A 13,946-nucleotide genomic window follows, 5' to 3' on the forward strand; every position below is an offset into this window, starting at 1 on the left:
TATTTGGTCTTGTCTAGGTTCAGAAGCCATATGTCTATCCTATACATGTTTATGTTTCACTGTATTACCCTCTACCACTTCTGCCGAGAGGATTTTCCACTTCTGCCAGCACTAGGCATCAGAACATCAGACTGGCATATGGCGAGTGTTGGCAAGGGGGTACTCGGTCCCAAAGTGTGTTCTACTGTTCAAAGGGTTGAATGGGTGGGAGTTTTGTTATAAAGCTCAGTTCCAATGTTTGCCTCTTGGAGGTGCCACAGCCTTCCAAAGCTGATGTGCCAAAGCAGATGTGGCCTCTAGGGGGCAGCATCCACTCTGTTTTGCAAACATTTTCAGAGTTAGAAGCAGAAGTTCCACCTTTTCAGTACGAAGACCCCAAAGAACACAATTCTCTTCATAGATTGCTTCATGTGGAGTAAACTCAGGTTCTGGAAACTTAAAGGACTGGCCACATTGCTAAAAGTCTCAAGGACTGACCACACGCTGAGGACATAGATAACCAGAAGTAAATGTATTGGAGAAATGTGACTAATGGTGCAGGAACACTCAGAATCCAGACCAGTGGAGGTCATGCCATGGAAACAGCGAACCAGGAGTATCCATGTGGGGCTGAGTCACAGCAGAAGTCTCAAAAATAAGAAATGTCCCGTGCATTGTGCAGATAGTGTGCTTCATATTAAGACCGCAAGCAGCCAAAGTCAAGTCTAGAACATGGTGGTCTTTGAGCATTAGCTAAAGAGCCGAACTCCGAAACCCACAAATTCCAAGCTGACCCGATGGTCCGAAGCTCTCCAAACATTTGAAAATGGCCAAGATGGACCAGAGACTCCCTGCTAACCTCACATGGCGAAGAAGATCTCAACTCACATGAATTCAGTAACACCCACCATGGCAAGAGACTCCCATTAACCCTAGGCATTTGGTCCATTAACTTTCTGGTTCTTATTATAGAAACTAATTGAAGCAATCACGCGGATCGTACGTTGTACATTTCCATTGATAAGTTACCCATTGGGCCACTCGCTGAAGTGTAAATAATCCTCCAAACGTCAAGGATTAGCGCAATAATCAAACTTTAACTCGTTTTTAGAAGAAGCTGAGATGTCTGGATCAAGCGCCCAAAAAAACTTAACCAATTGCCAATTTATTTGTCGCTGCCTCCTTTTTGGGAAGAAAGCTTTTTTGTAACCAAATTTGTTTTGAAAGCTATTGATTTTCCTGCTAATTTCAGGAAATCTGCAACACTTTGATGGTTGGTTATTTTGTTACTTTAAAGCAGATTGAACATTTGTGTCAAATATTGACAAGGTCCCAAGGCTAAAAAGTTACGCATGCTAACAAGACACTCAAAGTCAGAGGATCGGCTGGAATGTCCTCCTCTCAGCATTTCCCTGATTCTGGATAAATCCAAGGATTTTATCCAACGTATTCCTGCCTTCGATGGCTCCTGATAAAAATTCAACCATTGATAGTTCTTGAGAACTGCATACAAAAAAACAGCCAAAGCTTTCCCCTCTCTGCAAAAAGATTCAGGTTTCATAAATCTACATTCCTTGTATGCGATTGTCAATCTGGAAAGAATTAGATCCGTCTTCAGATAAATCACCTCTATAGAATGTGAGGAAATGAAGAATTAGCAAAAAGGGAAACTGACATCAGCAAACAATCTAAACAAAATCAAAGGACTGAAGTTAGAGCTAATTAAACAGACTCCACATTCCAAAGCCTTTGTCTGATAAGGTCACCAAGTTTCGCTTATATTGTTTGAAGACCATGGGTGGTGGAGAGCGAAAGCCACGTCTGCTCACCCAGGAAAAGCTTACTCAGGACCTGGAACATGGCTGGCGATATTCCGCTTTACCCCCATTCTCTACACCAGCCGCCCAATCACAACCAAAATCTTAAACATTTATGTGCAACCCACCAGGGCGAATGTGTTCATGAAGAATCCTCAACTGGGAGTAAAGCTCAGGGTCCTAGACCAGATATCTGCCTTAGGGTCGGTATCTGGGGTGTTTGAGGGCTAAGGTTCATTCCATGGTTCCAGATTCCACTAACGGAGATGATATTAAGTGAATCAATGTCACGTCTTCGGCTCTCCAGCAGCCTGAGTCAGGATTACCAGCAGAGCCCAAGACTTGGTTCCTCAATGAGGCGTCTGCACAGCTGGAAATTCCATGAGTTTCAGGAACGTCAATCTAATCTGACAAAACACCAGACCCCTTAACCTAAAGATCTGCTATTAATCCAGAAAGTGGGTCAAGCAGGAGTTCAACATATTCCCTGCATGGCCTCATGAGCCTGTTTATTGGGGGAGGGGTGTGTTTTAGAGACCACTATTCCTTCAGAATATAATGGAGTCTGCTGGGCTCCTTCACCATGCACAGTTTGGGGCTCACAGCATGAAGTATCCATAAACGTTTCTGGTGTGTGTCACCTCGCAATCGCAGAGACCGAAGCAACCAGCTGGGCTGAACTTGCCTAAGAAGTCATGTTTGGAGTTGACCAGTGTGTTCACGGGTCACGTTCGGCTTATGAATCACACAGAAGTTTATCACCTTGCGGCATTAAGCATATGGTCGGAAGCTTGTAGATCTGTAAGCGACTGCATGCAGACGGCCAGGCTTTTCAGCAGCGGTAAAGCATTACTGCGCCTCCGATCAGCCTGTCCACCATGTGTTCACAGACTTGGCTCCCATGGATGAAACAAGATGCAGGCTGCATCCAAATGAGACCCCCGGTCCAAGGACCACTCATGCCAAACCCAACGGCACACGATGAGAAACCTGAGAAAGGAGAGTCTTCCATGCAAACATTTTGCCAAATTCTGAGCGCAGGGATACCTGCCCCCCTCTCGTATTTTTACATCCCCCAGACTGGGGCTCATGTTTCCAGCCGCTTGCCCCAGCAGGGAGCTTGTGGGTTAAATTCTCACCCAGTAAGGGAGGGAAATCCTGAAGGGGGGGTGAGAGGAAGGAGAAGGGGCTGTGATCAAAGGAGGGGGTGGTAAGGAAAAGACAGGCATAGAAGTACTTGCTCTGGTGTATTGGGCTGTCCAGTTACACCTCACTCACTCTTGACACAGCAAGGACATTTGGCTGAGCACTCAGCGCTCCCGGGCTGGCAGGTAAGGGGCACTAAACCAATGCCCATCCCAGGCGGGTGGGTTATCTAGGAGTGCTGCTAGTGGAAGTGGGGCATCCAGGGGCAGAAAAACACTGTTCTGAAAACATTTGATGTGCATTTTCCAAAAGTTTTATGATCACAGCTGTTTGGGTCTGTTCTAATCGCACTTTAAATCATAGGCTCGCATTGACTAGATGTGGGACTTGTGTATCTCATCATGATTGTGTGTATGGGCAGATTAAAAGTTATTTTGCAGAGGAGTACAGGTGATGGAGGCGGGTGTATTTATGCTCTGGTACTCCAGCAGTTTAGGGGTTATTAACTGACCCAGAGGGCAGTTTGGGGAGCAGAGCGACCGCGGTGCGGCTGCCAAGCTTATTCTGTAAATGGCATATTTCAGGCAGCCGGCTTTACGGAGCGAATCTAAGAAATTACCGGTCAATTCTGTTATTCTAATGCATTTAAGGCGTTACCTATGAAGATCCCAACATATTCCACAGCGCTGTACAAACAGATTAACAGCAGGGTACTCTGAGCGTGAACCATGCGTTATTATTTAAACCCTTTAAAGCGCGAGCCTCCCTGTGAGTGCCAGAGAACAGTACAAGACATTGCGGGCTCTTCACCCACCTGGCACCTAACAGGTTAACATTATCAATGGCACAGAAGACATTGTGCAACGCTACAGAACAGGTCAGCCCAAGTAATGAACGAACACAGAACAAGGGAGAGCAGTTCTGTGTACGAGACGTGTGACCCGTGTTACCAGACCAATAATGATCTATATAGCGCCATCATATTCTGCAGCGCTGTACAATGGGTTAACATAATGCATCACATACTATACTCTTACAATCTAGTCTACACGAATAATTCTGTCGCCTGCGATAGCTTTGTACGCGTCTCGTTTCCGCAGGGGTTCAGGTTAAGTTTGGATATACGTATGAGTGCTATACGTAACAGATGTACGTACGGCCTTATGTATGTCTTATCGCTGTGGAGTTTGGATATACGTATGAGTGCTATACGTAACAGATATATGTACGACCTTATGTACGTCTTATCGCTGTGGAGTTTGGATATACGTATGAGTGCTATACGTAACAGATATATGTATGTCTTATCGCTGTGGAGTTTGGATATACGTATGAGTGCTATACGTAACAGATATATGTATGTCTTATCGCTGTGGAGTTTGGATATACGTATGAGTGCTATACGTAACAGATATATGTACGACCTTATGTATGTCTTATCGCTGTGGAGTTTGGATATACGTATGAGTGCTATACGTAACAGATATATGTATGTCTTATCGCTGTGGAGTTTGGATATACGTATGAGTGCTATACGTAACAGATATATGTACGACCTTATGTATGTCTTATCGCTGTGGAGTTTGGATATACGTATGAGTGCTATACGTAACAGATATATGTATGTCTTATCGCTGTGGAGAAGCGGTGATTTTATTACAGCGAGCATGGAAGGGTCTTATTTGTTTAGTAGATAGATAAAAGATCCATGGCCAAATACCCCCAGTGATTATTGGGGGACATCTCACAATAACCCTATTGGGACGCGGTGATGACGCGCTCCCCAGAGCCGCGTTACCACGTTGCACCATCCACCACGTGGTGCATGGAGGGAGGATTAGGATTTAAAGGAAGTGATCTGACACAAAGGGTTAACACCACCTTTGTTTTCCCAGAGCGACCCAGCAGGAACTTATTAGCTAAAGTGCGTTCTCCGGAGCCGCTGAGGGGCTACGATCGTGTAAGCATGCGCAGAACAGCGGGAAGCTGGCACAAGAATTAGGTTTCTTACAAAAACACAATCATTAAACTAAATCCCTGCAGCGTGACGTACATCCCCGTGTAGGGTAACAGGCTATATAGATACACGTTCTATAAGGGAATCCCTCTGACGAGCTATAGGCTTGGTGAGTAAACCATTGGGCTGTAGAGCATCTTGGATTTACCAAAAAGCCAAGGAGAAGTGACCCAACAAACTCACCCCCCCCTCAAAAAAAACCTGGAGAGATTAACTAACAGAGGTGCCAGCGGGCCGACGGGTAACGAGGACAGCAGTTATGGGAGCCAGGGTTTGGAGGAAGCATAGGAGGGCACGGCCGGCAGACCCTAGTGCCGAACAGCTGGACTGTGCCCAATACATGAGACGGGGCATTTTAAGAGCCCCTCTCCCTGTTTTGAGAAGTCAGGTGACTTAGTAGTGAAGGACCCGGCCTTACGTTTATAGAGCAAGGAAGGACCCAACACACCTACACTGGTCAACAGATCCATTATAGTCTCAAGTGGTCTCCAACCCAACAATCCACGTGGCAGATAAGGTAAGGTAAGTTGCGTTAGATTCGTCTTCTCATTGACAGGTCTTGTGATCCCGTCTCTGTAGGAATTACATTGCTTTTAGTGAATATAAAGCCTCCGTGTGGCTGGGTACAGGAGAATAATGCCCCTGCTTAGGTTGGATGGCCGTTTTCAGGAGGTGAGCAGGTGGCCGCGTCTGTAGGATGTCCAAGTTGTGCCGTCTTCTTTCAGTTCTCGGTAATCGCCGCAGGAGGAATTATCTGGGGTGTTAATCCCATAATCTGCTGACAGGGAATGATTTGCAGGCAGGGAGCGAGGCAGAGAAGCAGACAGGTCTCTGGTTCTGCTGAGCTGCAGAGCAAACGCTCACCATGACCCTGAGCAATGAAACGAACCTGGTCATCACCACTGTGGTCTGCTCCATCATCGCCTTCATTGTGCTGATGTGTTTGTGTTACTTCACCTGTAGGCTGGCGGGGTAAGTAGCCGAGTGGCCTCAGGAACTTGGTGTAATGGGTGGCCAGGAGATCATCTGTAGATCGCGTCGGGTTAAAGCCGAACGGGGAGACCTGGGTCATTGAGGAGGTGGAGGGCATGGTTTTAGTATAAGAGCATGGTGGGAATTTTGATGTAATTCTGGGAATTAACACGTTATCTTCACCCGAGAACCACGGGCTGCCCAGAGATACAGGTTTTGAAAATATTCTTTACAGCGGGAGTTTAAGCTTTCAGGGGAAATCCAGATTAAATCAGATGTAAACCGAGCCAATGTTCTGACAATGAACAGAGGAATCCGTGACACAAGGAATTTCTTCCCATGCACTGGGACCGTGTAGACCACCCGGATGGTCTCTAGGTCAGAAGTCACTCACTTCATACCAACAGCCCGTTGTTTGGGTCTTGAGTTCCCTGCAGGGTATCTTTGGCTTCAGAACACAATTAGAGCACTGGTGGCCAGACATCATTAATCATGCCAATACATATTCCATAAAAGCCCTCTGCCCAGCAGGACACATTTTTCTATGAATAGGGGCTTCAAAAGCTTTCATGCATTCGGCCACTTGTTTGAGATGCACTTTGGGTTCACTCGTGGTTGGTGGTACACTGCGCCAGTTCACCAGGTCTCGTGTTTAATGGTTCGGGTAACCAGATCTCCAGATTGCCTGAACCGTCTGAATTCATAAGAAAGGCAGCAGATAGGCAGTCACTGAGCAGATTAGGATGTCCTATTACACTAGGCGTGTAACCATTATAATAAAAAAGAAGGTCCCCCAACCTGGGATATAAGTCTGCATTAGGACCGATCCTTCCATTCTCCCCGTGAAGATTTGCTTGATCGTAAATGGGAGTGAATGGGTCAGATCATTCGCTTTGGGTCTGGAGGAGCATAAGGAGCCGCTTATTAACATCTACCCAAAGTCCACCGCTGGTCGAGCACGGTGAAGCCAATGTCACGTACTAGTGTAACATTTCCTTTTCTCTGCTATAGGGGCGTTCAGAGAGTGCTGGAGCTTTTCTGAGTTTGGATGTTTGGGCTCCGGGGAGACAGGATGGTGCCGAGATTTTGGATGCTGCTGGTGGTTGCGAAGCTGTCGTGGTCCTTTCCGGGTAAGTGTCCAGGGAGAAGAGAATCCCATTTTAAACGGTCAGGAGACCTTCACTGGTCCACGATCTTTAGGATGCCGTTCAAAGCCAACGTTCTGGTTTTCTATATGTAGAAAGAGAGAAGGATCCCAATTACTGGCGCCGACAGGCTCAGGTTACCTTGAAACAAGCCCTTGATCTTCAGAACCTAAACACCAAGATTGCCAAGAATGTCATCATGTTCCTCGGAGATGGTAAGTCAAGTCAAGATGTCCTTGCACCATTGCGAGAGACAAGTTTTATTAAACTGGACGCTCTTTCTTCAGGAATGGGGGTGCCAACCGTGACTGCTACCAGAATATTGAAGGGACAGCTTGCTGGGTATCCTGGAGAAGAGACCCAGCTGGAAATGGACAAGTTTCCTTACGTCGCGTTGGCAAAGGTGAGGCTGAACATGACCTTCTAACAGAATGTACGCTCTCCCAGATATAAGGAAATGAATGAAAGCCTGCTGTCTCAGCACACTCTGCAAGAGACTTTCCTATTTGTTTTAGCCGCTCCAGACACCTTAGTGACCGATTTGCAGCAATGAGAATCCTTGTTTTAAGCCACCAGCAGACCCCACATTAACCACCTTTGGGCCATCCAGTCCTTGGTCGGCAGCCACATTTCTAAATCTGACTTGATCTTTCCTGGGGAAATCGCACCATTAACCTCATCAAGGGGATTCTCTCACCTTCTGGGGGCAGAAAGTCTATTTCAGGACAGACCAGCAATAGAAACCGGCCCTAGGGAACCCCACAAGCCACAATGTGCCATTACTCAGGTGCATGCAGCAGAACGCTCTTCCCAGAAGCCCACATTCAGAACTATTGATTGAGGCTTTCTGGGGAAAACTAAACTAGTCCTTTTTAGCACAGATTTACAGTTACATCCCAGAAACTTAGTTGAAGACTGTTGGATATGTCAGCTTCACAGTGGAGGGAAGGCAGGGGTTAATTTGGACGTGGTGGTAGTAAAGATAGTAAAGAGTCCTCCCGCAGGACTACAAAGCAACCGATGGGGGGGCAACATAAAAAAACTAACCACAAATCTGTTTCCTTGCAGACGTATAACACAAACGCGCAGGTACCCGACAGCGCAGGCACAGCCACTGCATATTTATGTGGGGTAAAAGCCAACGAGGGAACGGTTGGGGTGAACGCTGCAGCTGTACGGGGTCACTGCAATACCACCAAGGGCAACGAGGTGGACTCCATCCTGAAATGGGCCAAGCAAGCAGGTGAGGCTGCGGATACAGGGAGCGGCGGGGTACTTGGACGTTACACCCCCCGCCCTGATCAGGCCATAGGCAGATTCTGAAGTGTGAAGAAATCGCCATGGAAACCAGCGGAATGTCTCTGCCGATACATTTTAGACAGTTTTGAATATTCCTCTTTAAACCTGCTGTTTCCCCCCTCAGGAAAGTCTGTTGGGGTAGTAACAACGACCAGAGTTAACCACGCCACTCCCAGCGCGTCCTACGCCCACTCTGTTAACCGCGACTGGTACTCCGACAACGAGATGCCGCCCGACGCCATTAACCAGGGCTGCAAAGACATCGCGTGGCAGCTCATGTATAACATCCCCAACATAGACGTAAGTGAAACTCCCAGCAATCTGAGCCAGAGGGGCACTTAGAAGAATAATGGGGTTTATTTACCCCGTTTATTTATAAAGTCATTCCCTGCTGTATCTATACACATTATCGGGGTTTTAGGGCAGTAGAACCCTGCGATCCCCTCATACCCCGCAAACATTCCCACCTCCTAGAAAAGAGGGGCATCAGGGGAGGAGAGAGGGGCATCAGGGGAGGAGAGAGGGACTGGACAAACTGAATGGGGAGACTTGTCCTCCTGGTTTCACTGACACGTGTCTAAGTTACCGGAGCGGCAGCTTTAGATGGCAAGCGCCTGTCTTGGCACAGAGAAGGAAGCGGAGAAGGTTAGCGGGCACTCCGCCAGTTTGGTGACATTTTCGAGAAAAATGTTATTCTTAATGTTTGAAGCCGGTTTGGAACTATTCAGCGTTTTATAAAACACGTCATTATTATACGCTCTTCACCGGCTCATCAGGGCCGCAGAGCTTACACTCACCTTTCCTGGAGCTGCGAGGCTGAACGTTAGTTTCAATACCAGCATTTTCACTAGAAAAAAATAAATAAAAAAGTGAATCTGCCGGCCGACTGCAGCGTCTTTATCTTTCAGGTTATTATGGGGGGAGGGAGGAAGTACATGTACCCCAAAAATACCCCAGACGTGGAATACCCCAATGACCCAAAGGCAAACGGCACGCGACTGGATGGGCTGAATCTGACTAAAGTCTGGATGGACAACAAGCCCAACAAGCAGGTGAGACGGCTGTCCCCAATCTAGGAGGTCAGTCCCGTGTTCCTCTACATCAGAACAGGACACCTCCTGACTCCCGTATTCAGGGGGAGAAAGATAAATCTGGGACCCCCGACCCCGAGGGATGGAGAATGAATACAACCCAAAGGTCATAGCTTCATGGAAATTCCTAAATGGCCAACGGAGCTGGGGATATTACCTGTTTTACACAGCGCAGAGTACACCTCTTGGTCCGGTATAGACCTGCGCTCATGTGGGCCAATGTTGGCCATCTTGGTTCCTGCAGACAGAAAGGGCCATTAATCTCAGTCACAGTTAGATACAATTGTATGAGTGGAGGCATCAGAGGAGGGAAATGTGTCAGGAAAGCTCACACGTCCCTGCAGTGGGATGTCTGAGCCAGAGACCGCCGTGACCTTCACCGTAAACATGCCGTTCTTTACAGGCCGCCCGTTACGTCTGGAACCGCGATCAGCTGATGTCTGTGAGGCCGCAGGACGTGGATTATCTACTTGGTGAGTTTGGCCATAGGCTTCTCCTGACCCCGGTTTAAAAGTCTAGGGCCCCCAATACATTAAAGGCACACTTAACGGGTAAAACCACGTCCGCCGCCTCTCCCGGGCTATATCCCCAATTCATAACGTTAGACCCATGCGTCATCGCGGGGGCATTTTATTGGTCGATTTCTGCTGCAGGTCTGTTTGAACCCGTCGACATGATGTACGAATTGGACCGAAACCAGGCTTCAGACCCGTCTTTGCCAGAAATGGTCGCCGTCGCCATCGATATTTTGACAAAAAACCCAAATGGCTTCTTTTTACTTGTTGAAGGTAAAACTTTGCAAACCCGAGTCCGCGAGGCTTAAATATTCCTTAAATCGCGCGTCGGGCAGAATTCGCTTCCACGCCGTGGAGCCAAACGCTGGGATTTTTCTCACGTCTTGGTTTTTACCGCGTGGAAGCCGCCATTTTACAGACTCCGGCCAGATGCCGACTGCAAGCGATTGGCTGCAGAATTACGCGCCAGATGATGCAATGATTCACTTTTGATGTTCAGGGGGTAGAATTGACCACGGACACCACGAGGGGAAGGCCAAGCAGGCCCTGACGGAGGCCGTGCAGATGGACATCGCCATCGGAGTGGCCGCCAGCAAAACCAGCGAAGACAACACCCTGACGGTCGTCACTGCCGATCACTCTCACGTTTTCACCTTTGGAGGATACACTTACAGAGGAAACCCCATTTTTGGTAAGAAAGTGTAATTCGGGCATCTACAGCTATTGGGTTAATTAACCCTCGAATGCCAAAGCCGTACCCAGTTATTTCCCTGGCACCAGATTCCATGGATTTATCGGAATTTGCTCCCCGCGCAGGTTTAGCGCCAGACTTAAGCGACGTGGACCAGAAGCCATTCACTTCCATCCTGTACGGCAACGGCCCCGGCTACAAGATGGTGGAGGGGTCTCGAGAGAACGTTTCCACGGTGGATTTCAGTGAGTAGACGGCGGAGTTTGCTTTAAAGCGTGGTGTGGACAGAACTCAGTGGAAGAGAGCGGTCGCCCCGGGGGGGTGTCAGTCGCCCCGGGTTGGGGGGGTCAGTGTTCCATTCAGATGGTAATTAGGATTCCGGTGGATGTCCGGGTAATGGGGTCTCCTACCCGGCCGCAATCCTCTATTACCGGTTAGTGATAATTAAAGACCCTGGAATAACCAGCAGCAATTCCAGGCAAGGGTATTTCCTCCCCGGTGCGCAATATTGCATTGTGGGTAGTACCATGACTTAGCCACACCCACAACAACATTACCCCGTATACGCCATTAACCCCTCTCTCCCCTTCCTGCAGATCACATGAACTATCAGGCTCAGTCAGCCGTGCCCCTGAAGATGGAGACGCACGGCGGGGAGGACGTGGCGGTCTTTGCTAAGGGCCCCATGGCGCATCTTCTGCACGGAGTCCACGAACAGAACTACATCCCCCACGTTATGGCGTATGCGTCGTGCGTAGGCACAAACTGGGAGCACTGCAGTGCCAGGAGCGCGGCCCCGGGGGATCCGGCCTCCATGACGCTGGCCTCCGCGGTGCTGTCTGTCCTCGCGCTCCGCTTCTTGTTTTGAATTTGATTTCAGGGAAGTAGATCTACCTCCAGATGCACCGAGTACACCGTCAGTCTGCAAAACCTCCACGGAGAACGTCTCGCCGCTGCTAAAACCCCGTCCAGGAACCTCCCTCAGGAAAGGAATTTACCTCCAGGATCCAGCTAATGAAGAGGCCGCGGTGACGGCACCATGATTGGAGCCAACAGGGAACTGCCACCCAGCCGCCGCTGCTCCCGATTCTCCCCATTAGATCCAAATCAGATTTCTGTCTCCATTTGGCGGAGGGAGCCGCGGCTCGGAGATTGGCCGCTCATACGGCGCCGCTTGTGCCCAACGTGGTGATAAACGTGGTTCCTTTCCGCCGATTCCCCGGGGTCTACAGTCGCATCTCTAATAACCCTCCCAGCCAGCAGTGGGGCAGAACTACAGCAACACCGGGGCCATTGTGGCGCGTTCAGCACATCGACACCGCTCTCCCCGGCACTGGACGGCAGAGTTAATGTTTGGTACACTGAAGGCGATTCACGAAGCCGTCATGTTTTAAACGTTCCACGATCCACAAACCACTTTTTATCTCAATCTTATATATTTGGGGATTATTATCTTCATGGCGATTCTCACGAGCGCTTTTTAATCAGCCGCCCGTTCGGCTCAAAGTAATAAAAAGGCACGAATCTGCCCGGCCACCACGTCTGTCTGAATTATTAAAACCATCCCGCGAGTAATTACTCGACCCCCCCCCCCCGATTATTTATATTCTGGATAATTCCCAATAACACCCGTAGGGACTCCTCGTGACGCCTCGGGGCCCTTCATAAAACATTTCTACCGGTGATGGGACTTGGGGGCAAAGGTTTACTAATAGGAAATGTTTAACCGCATGCCAGACACAGCCCGTTCTACCCACCGACGCCCCCCCTTAACCTGTCAATGCCTACAAAGAGCAGGGCCCCGCGTCAGCGTTACAAGAACCCGGCCGCAGGGTCCCCCCCCCAGTCAGCGTTACAAGAACCCGGCCGCAGGGTCCCCCCCCCAGTCAGCGTTACACGAACCCGGCCGCAGGGTCCCCCCCAGTCAGCGTTACAAGAACCCGGCCGCAGGGCCCCCCCCCAGTCAGCGTTACAAGAACCCGGCCGCAGGGTCCCCCCCCAGTCAGCGTTACACGAACCCGGCCGCAGGGTCCCCCCCAGTCAGCGTTACAAGAACCCGGCCGCAGGGTCCCCCCCAGTCAGCGTTACAAGAACCCGGCCGCAGGGTCCCCCCCAGTCAGCGTTACAAGAACCCGGCCGCAGGGTCCCCCCCAGTCAGCGTTACACAAGAACCCGGCCGCAGGGTCCCCCCAGTCAGCGTTACACAAGAACCCGGCCGCAGGGTCCCCCCCAGTCAGCGTTACACAAGAACCCGGCCGCAGGGTCCCCCCCCAGTCAGCGTTACACAAGAACCCGGCCGCAGGGTCCCCTCAGTCAGCGCTACACAAGAACCCGGCCGCAGGGTCCCCCCTCAGTCAGCGTTACACAAGAACCCGACCGCAGGGTCCCCCCCAGTCAGCGTTACACTGTTTGGCAGCCGGTGCCCAGGTACGTGCCGGTGCCATGCCGGTCACATTAGTGTTATTAGTAGTCAGAAGAGGAACTGTTACTGAATCCAATAATCTTTTAAGTATCCGAGAGCCTCCGGCTAGAACCCCAAATCACCGCCTCTGCTGGGAGACGGAACGTCTTCTCCGAGTCTGAGCCGGTCTAATGGGGAACGCTTCAGTTCAGAATCTTTGAAAGGGCCGCATTGTCTCCGGGGGTGACATTGAGCGCGAGATCCTTGCCAGGTCCGTCCTTCCCATTGTTTTGCTTTATTTTTGTAGCTTTTTCCCCCCCGCTATTTGATTACATTAAAAATAAATCGGCAGGAACCCCGCTGTTTGTTGTATGATAACACGCGCCTCCTGCTTCCCCAATAACCAGCCAGCAGTTTACTTGGCGCTTGTCATACCCCTGCCGGCCCGGATGATAACTCAATTTGGTGCCAAAAACCTAGAATCACTTTCCCAAAATCAACAGGAGCCGACGTGGCCCCCCAGCATCGGCCGCCGAGTTCTCACGTACAGGACTGATGCCCCAGGCTTTTACCTCAGGGTCTCGCGGCCCCCTCCTGCGCATCGACATTAATCAGCCCCTCTTCCTGCCTCGGAATTCAGAGGCTTTATCTTGCTGCACAATTCAAATATCAGGGACAACGGCGGCCGATATTCTCAGTGTGAAAAATACCACAAAATGATGAGCGGCGGTCCTGAGGAGCCGGTCAGCGAGGGGTTATTCCCCCCCATTACCGCGATCACAGTCACACTCCTCAGAACCAGATGAAAGGGTTTGGCGCAGGGAGGATTTCGGCATCAGCCGGAGTTTAATATTCAGACGCCGAGTCCTGGCA

The 13,946-nt window shown here is 49.8% G+C and overlaps 1 protein-coding gene across 1 annotated transcript; it reads left to right on the top strand.

The window, feature by feature from the left end:
• Positions 1 to 3,033: 3,033 nt before the first annotated feature.
• Positions 3,034 to 12,208, top strand: LOC128469891 (alkaline phosphatase-like). Its single transcript, XM_053451685.1, has 12 exons — positions 3,034 to 3,127; positions 6,943 to 7,061; positions 7,172 to 7,291; positions 7,364 to 7,479; positions 8,145 to 8,319; positions 8,500 to 8,675; positions 9,284 to 9,427; positions 9,870 to 9,939; positions 10,120 to 10,254; positions 10,481 to 10,672; positions 10,798 to 10,917; positions 11,269 to 12,208. Exons 2-12 carry the CDS (start codon positions 6,980 to 6,982, stop codon positions 11,538 to 11,540), a joined length of 1,602 nt encoding a protein of 533 aa, XP_053307660.1. The 5' UTR covers positions 3,034 to 3,127; positions 6,943 to 6,979; the 3' UTR covers positions 11,541 to 12,208.
• Positions 12,209 to 13,946: the final 1,738 nt, after the last annotated feature.

This window comes from Spea bombifrons, chromosome 12 (assembly GCF_027358695.1).
Source record: "Spea bombifrons isolate aSpeBom1 chromosome 12, aSpeBom1.2.pri, whole genome shotgun sequence".
Taxonomy (NCBI): Eukaryota; Metazoa; Chordata; class Amphibia; order Anura; family Pelobatidae; genus Spea; species Spea bombifrons.

Excerpts from the sequence above, each read along its gene's own strand:
- LOC128469891 (XM_053451685.1), top strand. The coding sequence starts at position 6,980 with ATGTTTGGGCTCCGGGGAGACAGGATGGTGCCGAGATTTTGGATGCTG. Across the intron at positions 7,062-7,171 it reads GCTGTCGTGGTCCTTTCCGG|AAAGAGAGAAGGATCCCAAT; the intron begins GTAAGTGTCCAG and ends TTCTATATGTAG. Across the intron at positions 10,673-10,797 it reads CAGAGGAAACCCCATTTTTG|GTTTAGCGCCAGACTTAAGC; the intron begins GTAAGAAAGTGT and ends CTCCCCGCGCAG.